The 13699-nt window shown below is 38.7% G+C and overlaps 1 protein-coding gene across 1 annotated transcript in view; it reads left to right on the top strand.

The window, feature by feature from the left end:
- The window catches only part of PIEZO2 (piezo type mechanosensitive ion channel component 2), a gene marked incomplete at both ends in the record, with an annotated part of 285393 nt that overhangs the window by 124679 nt on the left and 147015 nt on the right, over window positions 1-13699 (top strand). Inside the window, one exon of the mRNA XM_084204434.1 lies at window positions 9117-9159. Within this exon, the coding sequence (XP_084060560.1) occupies window positions 9117-9159 (43 nt within the window). The remainder of the gene's footprint in view (window positions 1-9116; window positions 9160-13699) is intronic.

Raw genomic sequence — 13699 nt, 5'->3', positions numbered from 1 at the left:
TGCCCAAACTCCTCCTCCCCACCCCCCTTGTCTGTATGGACTCCTCTCCCAGTGAGTGGCACCAACGTTTTCAAACCACCTATGCCTAGAAGCAAGGAATTGGGCTGAGCCTGTGACTGGCACCTCATTGCCTTCTGTTTTCCCTGGTTCTTATGTCAGTTTTGCTTTCTCTGAACACCCTTGTAGCTACACAGTCAGCTCTGTCTTGAATGAGAGGAATGGGAGCTGGGGAGCAGAAGATCTTTGTACTTTCTGATCTCACAGACTAGAGCTTTGTGAAAATTTGAACGAAATCGCCGAATTTTTAGCTTTGCAAAGAGAAAGAAAATTAAACCAAAAGAAACCCTTTGTTCAGTGCTTACATGTTTATACTTTTCAGCTGAAATAGATAAAGCATCTTCATATTTTCTAGGGAGGAAAAATAACATCTCTTGCTATTGCTGCCCTATCCTGGTTGGTTGAGTCTGTGTGCCTGCTTCACACTACTGCCCAGAGGAGCACATCCTTCTGCATCCAGATTTCTTCTCTGAAGGGATCTCTGGGAGTGAGCCAGCTTCCATGCCCTGCATGTCTGGCTGCTGGATGCAGTCACTGCTGCCTTCTCTTAAAGACATACAGACAGAGGGAGGGTTTGAAAATGCTGCTTTCTGCTTCTGGGGAAGGTGGTGTGCTAGGTTTGTACGCATCTATTTTCTGAAGTTTATTCTGGATATTGTCCTTCCCACAGCACTTGTGTCATTCTAGTCTGAAAAAAAAATTGGCTGGGTTTTATTTTGTTTTGTTTTGTTTTTTGAAAGCTGAGACTGTGGGCAGGACCTTATGCCTAAGAACAAATTGCTGTCTACATTGTACTGTGCAAAAATTTCCCTAATCTCTGAAGGCAATCGTGTGAACGAAATGGTTCTCTAGTAACTTTAGGAAAAGAAATAAGTTAAAAATCCAGAAAGCAATTTCAGAGAAAAAGCATGGTTTACCTGGTGTGCAGTATGTTAGTGGAGTCAAAGATGCCACCACTGGAATGCTGGGGTTTGTTGTCATAATGTCCCTCCTGTTTCTGTGCAAGATTTCCTAGTTTCCTGTTCTTATTTATGACATCCATATTTTTTTGTATATGGATTTGCTACAGCAGACGCACTTCTTGTTTATTTCCCCCTTCCTCTGTGTCTATGCTGAAAAATCCATGAAGAATCATGTGCCCACTTCCCCTCCATCAGATGAGACAAAAAGAGAAAATGAGACAATGAAAAGCAAATTCCTTGTGCTGGTATGTTGCACACATTCTACGCTGCAAGAAACTAGGTCGATGTTATTATTCATAACAGTATAATATGTTACAATAAAAGTAAGCAGAGTGTAGCTCTAGAGGTTGGAAGGATGCCTGTCACTTGTACTCTGAAGTTAAGACCTTGCCTCTGAGATACTCTTTAGCAGACAGAGCAGTGTTGCTTGGGATAGGAGACCAGAGAATTTTTCTTCCGATAAAAATGGAGAAAAACCTTATTTTCTTCAGGCTTATGAAAAATAAAACTTAATACAAATTTTCTTTTACTTTGAAAACTAAAGCAAAGCCAGTCTGCCATATTTGAAAAAGGACTCATTAAATTATTATTTTTCCTGTTCAGAAGGTCTGGAGCGAACTTTGATCCTCTTAAACTCTGTGACTCTGGCTTAAGGTTGGCAATCCCCCATGGCAGCAGCAGCAAAAGCAGCCTTCCTTTGAGGCTGTTCCCTGGAGCCTTGACACAATTTTCTGCCGTAAAGAGGAATAAGAGATACCTATGGACCATCTGACTTGCTACCCTTTATTCCCTTAGTGGGATTCTGTGCTGGTAACCTGCAATGTTCTGCTCTGCACATTGTTTCCTTTTCCTCATCCATTTTCGAAGTGGTCTACAGTGATGGGGAAAGGGGAGTGGCTCTATTTCAAAAGGAAAAATAAAAGATGGCAGAATGAATTCAAATCTGAAGTATACTTGGAAATTTGGGTTAAAACCCACTAACCAACCATTACAGCAAACAAATAGATAAATAAAATATTAAACAAAAGCAAAAAAGCCCTTTCCATTAGCTAGATGTCTCGGGTTTCATCTGGAATACATTCCCCAAGGATATTCTAGTGCTTTGGGTTTTGCTGTTTTGCTGCCTCATTGAGAAAATAAATTTGAAATTAAATGAGGTTAAAATAAGAGTGGTTTTAAGCCTGTGTGTATTGCAGGGAAAGATTGCCTGTAAGAGTGTCTGATATATCTAAGCAGATAAAAGAAGTCATGATTTTTACAAAAATTAGGGAACCTGCCATCCTTGTGAAAAAGCTGGTTAAAAAAAGTCTGTGAAGCAATTCAGCCAATTTAAATTTGTCTTCTTACCTGTGTATCATTTCAAACAGATCTTTTATGGGAGAAAAAAATGAATAAAGTACTTTCCCACATTTTATTTCTTCAGGTCATTATTTTTTTCCCCACATGTCTTAACTTGCCGTTTAATTGTCAGGTCATCTTCATGTATAGAGATTGATTTTTTTTTTCTTTTTTTTAATTGTTCCTCATTGCTCTTCATTTCAGCAAACTATCAAAGCCCATTAACTCAGTGCAAGACTTTCCAGTTATTTCTGTGGACTTTGCATTGGGCTCAGAGACACAGGTTTTACCATCAAGCAAAGTGAGCTGGCATCTGGCCCTGCCTCCAGCAAGATGCTGGATCAATTATATTCCAGGTGCACTAAGGGGTGTTTCACATAGTGTTGTCTATCTTAAGTTACATGGTTAGTTTAAAAAAAAAAAAACAATGCTCTCCCAGTCTCCCAGTTTCTAAGTGCTAATCAAGATACTGAGAGAAAGAGTGAATATGGATTACACCTGTGGAGCAGCTGCTTTTAGGGTCTCCACTTCTCTGTGAGAGCTCTTCTGACACATATCTGGAGCCCCAGAGCTCCCAGGGAAGCCACAGGCTGGAAGAGGTGACTGCTCACATACAGCTGCTAATGACTTTACCATAGCCATTGTCTTCTTAATGCTCACCTTAAAGCAATATGCATGTGTGTGCACACACACAAATGTAGTGTCAGTACTACTGCACTTTGCTCTATATTCCTCCTCTGCTCATTTTATTAGTAAAAGTTCCCACTCATAACATCTCCTCAGATGAGAATTAGCATTTTTGCTGATGATTATTTTTCCGGTTAACATGGAATGAGTCAAGATTTCTTTTTATTGGAAGGCAATTTCTGTATCTCACGATAGTAATTTATTATTTTCCTCAGAGGAGAAAATACACAGTTAATCTTTCCCATGACATTATTGTGACGGGATCAAATTTGTGCTTTTTATTCAGTAAAAAAATCTGTTGAAAGCTGGTATGAGTGGAAGGCAAGTAAAGACTTGCAACATCTGATCTTTCTTCTTGATATGACTCTTTCCTGGTATGTAGTCACCAATCACTTTCTTCATCTAGACAGAATCCTGGACCACTGGCCCTAAGCTTCTATTTTACTGGTGATTTTAGTCTCTTCAGTATGCACAGCAAACTGTAGCAGCCCAGATTTTCCCTTACTTCTTCACCTTGACGAGTTGCTTTAAAAATTAACTAATCTGCTGTCTTGCCTTACATGTTTGACTCTCTGGGTTTTTTTAGGGAGTGTGACAATGCTGAGCTCTGTTTGTACATCAGAGCAGTAGAAAGGCTCCTGCTCACTGCAGTGGATGGGATACAGCCCGGAAAACAATCTTAAGGGTGAGCACCCTGACCTGCCTCTTCATCCCTCAGGGTGTCTGTAACTGGGAAACTTTTCTGGGAGCACTCTTGGACAGGCACAGGGAGTGGTGGAGTGAGTTGAGTGTCTCAGCAAGCAGCACAGTGTGATGGGGGTGAAGCATTTGGTGCAGAGCCCTTGTCTGCCAGGTTTTGATGTGTTTTGAGTGTGGATTAGCTCTGCTCTGGTCATGCAGACAGAAAAAGAGCTGGTGGCTGAAACACAGCAGTTGGGTCATTGGGCTGTGCTTTAGTTTCATGTGAAAGGAATCCAGTTTGTTCTGTTGTGCAAACCAAAGCATGGTAAAAAATTTGCCCAAGAAATACTCTCCAGCTCTGAATTAAAACATCAGCATGAACACAGCATAGTAGTAATATGCTGTACTAGGAGATCTCATGCTAAAATAAAGTGTTGTCATTATCCCAGATGACAGACTGGAGATAAAATTGCCAAGTGATGAGTTCACGATGCAGGCTAAGTACTTTGGATCAAGGGAAGAGGAAGTGCAAGAGAGCTTTATTTCTCAAAATAGACAGATGGATACTAAATGCCAAGGTAGCATTGTCTGATGTCCTTCACATGAGAGAAATTGTTATTTCTGTAAGAGTCACATTGCATGTAACTAACTATTGGATAGCCAAGAGCAAGTAAATATTAATAGTACCTGTATGGTACTGTGCAGCAAGTAAGAAAAAGTCCTTCCCTATGCCACCTACATTTCTCTAGTCAAAACTACTGTTTGGTTGCATAAAACCTGTGGGTTTATATTTATTAAACAGCAAAAAAAAAGTAGGATTTCTTAAAATAACATAATTGTTTTAGTTTGTGTTTGGAAGAAGATAGAAGCTTGCTACTAGGAACAAGCAACTGTAAAGGCTGTTAATAATATATGAAGCTGCTGAAACAAATATGTTCTGAATATGGCAGTTTTTATCAGGTGTGAACATTTCAGCTCATTACTAATGGTAACACTTGCTAGTTACTTGTTAGTAAGTACTGAGGTGATAAAGGAGAATACCCAGCAGAGCAATGTTTCCCAATCCATTGAAAATAGACTGCAGACCCTCGAGTGGTTTATACAGTATGTGTGAAGAATCTGCAGCAGGACAAGCCAATGTGTTCATTCAATTTTTTGAGAGCTGTAAGGTGTGTATTCAAGAAACTCAGGTGCCCCCACTAGTCTGGCTGGGCTGGACTCTGCAAACTTCTGCCCTTCTCTCTGTTGTTTGAGAAGCAGAGTTGAGAGAAGTTGCGCCTGCAATGGAAAGGTTTAGAAAAGTGTTTCTTTCCATTTCTGGAGTATTCTGAATCTCTGTTTTGTATCTCTTGAATACCTGATTTTCCTTTGGTTTTTTTTTTCCCATGGTTTGGAGAATGCTAGTAAGTGTCACAGGCCTAAGATCAAAGTTTTGAAATTGATAGGAATGTTTTAATCATTACAAATTCAGCTGTTCTTCTGAAGTTCTTTTCCTTCAAAATGTTAGGATAAAGATCGCTGAAGTTACTATTGCAAAAATATCTGCCTCTTTCTGAAGTATCATAATAGGTTTATGTATGTCACAGCTGCATGTTACTCATGAGCTAAGTGTCATGGGGTATGTCTGGTATCTTGCTGGTTCCTTCAGAGAGTCTGGGTGACTCTCTGTGACACCCCACTGACAGACTCAGAAAACACCTTTTAAACTTTGGATTGATGGATTGATGGAATTAACAGATATTTTTTCCTATTTCAAGTTTTTGGAGATCTTCATATAATTTGGATTGTATACTTGAATTTTGACAGGCTCACCTAATGCTTACTGAAAAATGTCAAACATTGTCTTTTGGTTCAGTTAAGCCCCATTTTTCCTCTCTGTTCCTTATGTCAGATCACAGTGAGAAAAGAATGCAAGAATTATTATTTTTCCTGTTAGAAAGCCTCAAGAGCAGAGTCAGGCACAGGCATGTAGTTCTTAAAGTAGCCACTAACTCTGGAGAAGTGAGAAAGCAGCAAGCTGTTGGTAATCATTGCATATAGTCATGGGGACCACCTGTGCCCTTCGTGCACCTATGCAGGGGAATGGCAGAGGAGGCATGAGTTTCAATTACAATGCATGTCAGACTTCTCCCTCAGCAGCTACAGATCCCTGCAGCAGTGGCAGATAGGGCATGATATGGCTCAAGGTGAATAGTTGTGCAACCTCCATAAAAGGATGAAAATCACTTCCCCAGTATTCTTCCCAGTATTGGTCACTTTTAACATCCAGCTAGACAGGGTGCTGGGGCATCTTGTTTAGCCTGTGCTGTTGTCCAAGGTTGGATCAGATGGTCCTTGATGTCCTCTTTCTGACCTGGTATTCCATGATTCCATGATTCTGTGATCCCGTGAATATGTCATTGTGTGTTTTCCCTATGCCCACCAGTGCACTTCAGCAGCAAGACACCTTCATGTTTTGTAAGGTAAACAACCCAGCAGTGGTGTGAGTCCTCTCACCCTTAGTGAGTTCATGGTAAGCAGAGTTGTAACCAAGCCAAATTAAATATGGCAGCTGCCTTGTGAATGAAAACCTACCTGTCAAAGAAGGCAACTTTTGATTTAAGGAAGGTATTCTGGATTTTATCTTATTAAATCTCATATTCTTATACTGTCATTTGTAAGCTAGGATTTCACTGAGTGCATATGTGAACATGGTGTGCATGTTACTATTGCTCCTATTAAATGTAAGCAGAAATTCTGGGAGCGCCTTATGCTTCATCACTCTGAAGAATATTGAAGCTAGAACTGTTAAAGTGAAACAGAATTTTTGGAATAAATGAAGATGGTCAGGCACTCTGGAGAAAATATTTGGAAAAAAACCTTAATTACATGGGTACCAGATTCAGGCATTGCTACAAACGGTTATGGTATTTTTGTTGCGGTGTTAAGAAAAAAAAGAAAGCAAAGGGAAGCCACCTTAACTTAGTAACTCAAGTGTAGTAGTTGATTGATTCTGAAAGTCAAGGGGTGACTGTTTTCCCCAGTCCCAGCAGAGAGAAAGATTGAATTGAATAGCCAAATTCCTATTGATTTCCTTGGGAGCAGGATCAAGTCTTTAATTCTTGATTACTCCTTTTTTTATTTTAATGAGAATTATGTGATTTAAACCCTGTTTTATGTTTTGGAAGCAACGGGTAAGGTTTAAATCAAATAGTGGGTTTTCTAGACTTTTAATAGCGCTATTCTTTTTAGTGCTTCTGTTACCTCAGGGTATTTACTTTTGGCTCTCAGTGTGGTGTAGAAGTTGATACTATTGTGAATGGAATTGGCAAGTCTTAAAACCCAATGTTTAGATCACAAACTTTTTAAAATAAGACTCCATAAAAAAGATTTGTTTTTTTAATATGAAATGTTAGTTGTGTTCTTGGCAGGCTTTGCTTCAGAGGAGTCAGATGCATTTCAAAGAGTATTCTGGTGGCCAGCTGCAGCCAAAAGATTGTTTCAAACCAATGGAGACACAATTCCCTTTCCTCTAAACCTTTTTTCCTTTCTCTCTCTCCCCCCATCCTCCCTCTCCAGTAGGACTCTATCTATATATTACAAATGAGGTGTAGCCAATCATGGGGTAAAAAATTCATACATATATCAATACATACATATGTGCACATGTACATAACAGTGGAAAGCACAGAAACTCAGACTAAAGATGTCAGTACTGGTCTTTGCTTTAGGAAGTGCTGTTGAGATTTCTTTTCTTCAACACACTTCAAATCTTCAGAGTTGGCTACTCTTCCAAAGCCAGCAGGATTGCGTAAAATATATGGAAAATTGCTTGTGTCTGCCCTGCTACCTGTGGAGTGGCACAGTCATCTTTTTAACAATGACTTGATTCATAGGTGCTGTGTGAAATGGGTTTCACTCCAGAGAAGAGCAGAAGATAATGGGTTTGGGGGATACATTAATGAAGCAGGTCTTTATTTATCTCAATCATTTATGGTTCTTTATGCTAGACATTATTTTCGTTTTTCACATTTATTTGTAATAAATGTGTGAGAGTATTTCTTGCCCTGCTTTAGAAGTGTCTTTAGAGGACTTTTTTTCATAAAATATTGACTCAGTGTGAGAACTGTATTGTCTTATGTAGTTGTGCAGGCAGAAGTTTTGCCCCACCTCAGGCAAATAGAGATGCCACAGTAAACGATCTCGCTGTTCATCAAACAATCAACATTGCTTGGTTATTCCAGAACGCAATTTAACTTCCTTTTTTTTCCCCACATAGTGAAGGTAGAGCTTTTTCCACCTTGCTTTTGAAGTCTCTTTCTGCTTTGTGTTTTGCTGGATATGGGCCTGAAATCCCTGCCTGCTTTGCACAGAATGGGGGCAATTCAAAGTGCTGCTTAATGCCACTCACAGGGAATTTTTTGTTCCTAATTTGTATTTCCCTTTAAGTGATGGAATGCATCAACAACAGGATTTTTTGTCACTTCTCTGATTTTGAGAATTCAATGAATGATTGAGATGAATCATTCAAAAAAAGCAGTAGTTGCTTACACGGCATGCAGTCCTGTTGCATTTCCCACAGCAGCACAAAAGGACAGAGAGCAAACTAGGATGCAGCTTCATGTCCTCCTACACATTTGCCAAGCAGACCTGCATAACTTGGGATATTTGTGCTCTTAGTAGCCTGTGTTTATAATGACCTCATAATAGTTGGGGAAAAAAAAAAGAGACTGGCAAAAAACTAAAAAACTACCAAGAGCTGAAAACTAAACGCCTTGTGCTTGAAGTGTGTCTGGGGGTTATTTTAGAGAAAATCTAGCTAAAATTTGTATTAAGCACATCAGAAATACTGAGGGCAATTCTTTGGACGAGTCTGCACATTTGAGTAGTTTGTGGGGCTGAGTCCTTGATCATTTTGAGAGAGTCCTTTGCAGCTGTTTGTATGAAGGGTTAAACAATAAAGAATGAGTACATGTTCATGCTTTTGCTTAAAAATAAAAGGGCTGGATTTCAGAAGGAGCTGTAAAGCTTTCAGCAAGAAGCAGGCAAACAGTACAGTAAAGTGAAAAGCTGAAATGTGAAGAGTGCATGATGTGAGATGCCAGCTCAGCGCTTCCAGATCAGATCACATTGCTCTAGCAGAGGAGACCACCCTTGGAATTGCAGTGAACTGTAGCTGCTCTGCAATGTGAAGTTGTATGGGCTGATACCCCTCTCACTGCTGTGTCACCCAGTGGTAGCCTCTGTCAACAGTTCTCCACTCTGGAGAAAACGTGTTATTTACAGGTACTTGTCTAGGGGTGGAAAAATCTCCTTAATGTACAGATCCCAGCTGCACAAGGAAAGGAAAAGAGTGTTCATACAAAAAAGGTTCTTTACTGAGGGTGTTTGTTTTTTCTTCTCTTTGTGCAGGTTCGACATGGGAGAAAACATTACGGCAGATTGGTTTTGAAAGGTAAGCCATGAATTTATTTCCTTACTAGCGCAAAAAGGTAAGGAAGAAAAACTGCACAGGCAAATTTGCAAAGTTATTTATTTTAGTTGATTGAATGAATCAATGACCTCAAATTTAGAGTGGAAGTCATGCAGTGTCATGCACATATGTGTTCACCTTTTCTGTTTGTGTCCTCTCCTCTTTCCCAAGTCAATCTGAAGCAATTTATTCATTATATGAACTTGGCTCATTATGTTGTTTGCTGGTGACTATACAGCATGCTGGTATTAAAAAAAGGGACATACCTTTTGGCCACAAATCTTACTTATGAATGAAAATATTGCTCTCACTCATGTTTTTTTTACATGAAACTTCTAATCTCTGACATATGAGTGTGTGAAGTAAAGTAAATGAAGTTGAAAAAGGAAAAAAGCTGGCAGAGACCTATTTAGCACCAGAGGCAAATTCAATGTGCAGGATTCCTCAAATGCAAGAACTTCTTGCAGACAAACTTAGCCACAAGGTCATCATACCAGAAACACATGTCTGTCTTGTAAATTAAACAAGGCCAAGTCCAGTAAAGAGTGATGTAAAGTAAAGAAGGATTCAGATGCTCAATGTCATCTTTATTCTTCTACAAATGATTAGCAGAAGAATCTCCTCTCCACCTGAAGTTCTGGATATTGTTGAAAATTAAACACTCAGTTGCTAAGTTTGATGTCCTCAAAAGTTGTTTTTTTTAACAGGCTGTTTTTTTTTCTGTAAGTTGCATCCACTTTGGTTCCTGATGAGCATTTCATTCAGCATGATACCACAGGACACTACAATAAACCTTTCATCACCCAAATTGTGAATTAGCACCTGTTGGCGCATCTGTTGGTGCTGCTTCTCCCCATCAAAAAAAAAAAAAAAAGTTTTGAGGAGTACTAGAATGAATTGATACTCTGTGTCTGTGTTTTGAAAGAGAGAATGGATATGGTCAGCATCTTTTTAGCTGAGTTCATTAAAGTTCTGTGGTGGCAGTTTCCAATTTCTGAGCTGTTTCAAAACAAGAAGAATCCATGCTAGCTGTGTATATGCAAGGTATATACCACATAAAGGATGGAGAATTATTGATAGACTAAATTACAGCTGAGAAGCCTTCCTGAGAGGAGGCAAATATGTAGAAAGTATTTCTGTGCAGATGCCATTATTGCCACTCTAGTTTGAAAAGCAGAAAGGCTTTCGAATGGCACTTCTACACCCTGAGAGATTGATTGTCACTCTGGGGTTACTTTATTTGAAGCAGCATATTAGTTAGCACAGATGAAGTGAAGATTTGAATGTACTTTGCTTGCCATAGTGATAGAATCAAATGTGTTCTCTTTTCAGCTTTTTCAGAGAATTGGCAAGGAGAAAAAAAAAGAAGCTAAAGTTTTTCATACAGATAAAACAATTATCTAATTATTGGGTTTTTAAAAATAGTAATATCCATTATTCTACCTGTATTTTTAAAACAATATTTTTTTATGACAAGAATAGATCATAGAATCATAGAATGGCTTGGGTTGGAAAGTGCCTTAAAGGTCATCCAGTTTCTACCCCCTGCTATGGGTTGTTTAGAGCTCCATCCAGTCTGGCCTATAATACAAGGTGTGGGGCATCCACAACTTCTCAAATTGGTTGGGCAAAAGGTTAATGAGAAACATATATGTGAAGTTCAGTGTTAACTCCTTTATAGCAATATTTTCTTAATATCATATGTCACTGCTTAAGATCAGTACTTTTTGTATCTTAAAGAATAGTTTCCAAAACAAGCACATTCCTATATGTAGTACCTGAGTGCTGGAATCACACTTAACTTGCAGTCACAGAAGTAGAAATCTCAGGTCTGCAGATCTTGTAAAGTGGAGAGCTTATTCTGGGGATGTATCACTGCATCCTTTCCCTAATCTTATTCTCTTGGGTAGGAATCCCTTTTTGGCCACAAATAGAGACAGGTTAGTGGGCTATATCTATGTTACCTCTGGTCCAATACAGCTGTTCTTGTGTTATTTATTTAAACTCTAGGGGAAAAAAAGCTGCAGAAACATGTCTGGCTATTTAAAATCTTATTCTCTGCAAGCTTTTGACTTAGGCACACCTGAGGCAGCTTTGAAATATCAATAGCATTTAAATGTGTTGTTTGAGCAAGGACATTCTCATTCAGGAGGGAGGAAGCAAGCTTTTTAGATACACAAAAGGTGAAACATGAAGTAATGCCCTAAGGAGGAATTATCTTTGCTTTAGAACCGGAAGATATTAATTGTTCTCAACAAACAGTTTTAGAGTGCATTGAGGAACAGGAGACATAGACAGTCAGTTTACATTGCAGAAAATTAATCCCATATAATTTACAGGTGATGTCATCACTGCTTTGTGGCTACATAGTGTTTATTTTGCAGTAGTAGAGTGTTTACCTTACTGTTGTCTTCATATCCTGAAAAACAATGTGGCACCAAGAGATCTGACTGTGAGGCTTTTATGTAAGCATTACTTGTGAGCTGAGGATACTGCTTTTCAATGCAAGGGAAATTAAAAATGCTGGAGCTCGAGTAAGATAGCTTTATATCCAGGAAATGACTGGAGTTAAGAGCTTTTCAATTAAAAGGAGTATATGTGGGTTTGATATATATAAATGAAGGTCTTTATGTTATTGATTGTCTTTTGAGACATTACAAATAAGCTAATTGTAACATACTATGTTAGTCATTACCTTTGTCCAGCATGACCTAGACTGCAGTTCCTGACTGCAGGAAGAACATTAAGGAGCAATTTTGAGACTTAGGAAAAATATTGTATTGCATTGTGCTGTCCTACAAGAAACATGGTTTAAAAGTGGTTTAAAAGGCTGAGCACGTGTGATACTTTCATGTGATGCAAGCTGTCACCTTAATGGTTTTTTAAAAAATCTTCAGTAAGCCAAAGCAAGTAGACTCATGGATAAATAGGATGATATTTTTGCAGCTGTTAATGTGGGTATTACTGTTCATTATGGATGCATATTACCATGGCACCCACATATGCATAAAAATGTCTGGAAAGCAGGCAGCTCTCTTGTACTTTGTTTCAAACATGACTAAAAACTTGGTTTAGAAAGTTTTGTTCATCTTAATGACTTAAAATTTTTTTCAATCATATTCAGACCCAGTGAAAATCGTAGGATTATGGAATCAATAAGTTTGGAAAAGACCTCCTAGATCATAGAGTCCATCCTCTAAGCAAACACCACCTTGTCAACTAGAGCCGTAGCATTAGGTGCCACACCCAGTTGTTTGTTGAACACTTCCAGGGATGGTGACTCCACTGCTTCCCTGGGCAGCTGTTCCAATGCTTAACAACCCTTTCTGTGAAGAAATTCTTCCTGATGTCCAACTTCAACTTCCCCTGGCACAGCTTGAGGCCATTTCCATGTGTGCTGTTGCTGGGAGGCTCACTTGAATTCTCAAGTGGAATAGTTATGAACAATTAACCATGACTGTGCTTGTTTCCTGGCTACTCTGGCAATAAAGAGAGTTTAATGCACAAAGCCTGCTAAAGTTCAAAAAGAAAGAAGATCAGTTCAGTCAGAGAGTTGGTCTTCTCCTGTAATGCAGTCAGTAGTGTCTTTCCAGCTCATGGCTGGGGTAAAGCATGCAGTGCAGAGCCTGCAAAGAGCCACCACCAGCCCTGGGGAAATGTTACCACACTGCGGAAAATTTAAACCAAAAGAAGGCTTATTTAAACACCTAAATTTCTCCAATTTGAGCTACCAGATGATGAAGTTTATGTCCTTGTCTAGTAGATTTAGTAGTGATTGCAGGAATGTCTTCCATTTTTACATATTTGTTGACCTATGAATTATCTAACAATTTTAAAACCTTTTATGAATGATGTTGGACCTCTTAAAACTCATCGTCCTGCAGGGTTTCCAGACTTCCTGTACTCCTGTTACTATGCCTCTCTGGGTTGTAATGTGACTAGTAAGTTACTCAGCTACTAACAACACTTCTACTCCCTCTTTGCATTTGTTCCCATGGTGCTTCTCCTATGTGTGTAGTGCTTTACATTATGGCTCCACAAAGAAGACTTAAGAAAGATTTAATAACTGTTATTACATGTGAAGTAAATATCAAATGTTTTAGAAAATATATATTTGAAGAATAACAGATGTGTGGTTACTACACTTTTGGCAACATTCAATAAGTAAGTTTCTCATAGTAAATACTTGTCTCAAGGATAGAGAAAGGAACTTTTGAGCACCAATTTCACAGTAAAAGGAAATGATAAAAATGAAAGAGTTGTCCATATCAAAGATACGAGTTTCGTTTGGTTGATAGCTTTAATCTGATTCTGAAATTGTTGTTATTTTAATGGTATGCAAAAACTATTAATTAGAAGTTACACACACACACAAACATATATATATATATATATATAAAGAAGTCAACTAATTTTGCACACATATATATATATATGCAAAATTAGGTGACTTTTATCCTGTGTAATGCTACTAAGACCTCTCTGCATCACACTCAGTACAGCAGCAACATCTATGTAGAAA

Source organism: Fringilla coelebs (genome assembly GCF_963513975.1).
Source record: "Fringilla coelebs genome assembly, chromosome: 1".
NCBI classification, from domain to species: domain Eukaryota; kingdom Metazoa; phylum Chordata; class Aves; order Passeriformes; family Fringillidae; genus Fringilla; species Fringilla coelebs.
This window is presented reverse-complemented; position numbering and strand designations above follow the sequence as displayed.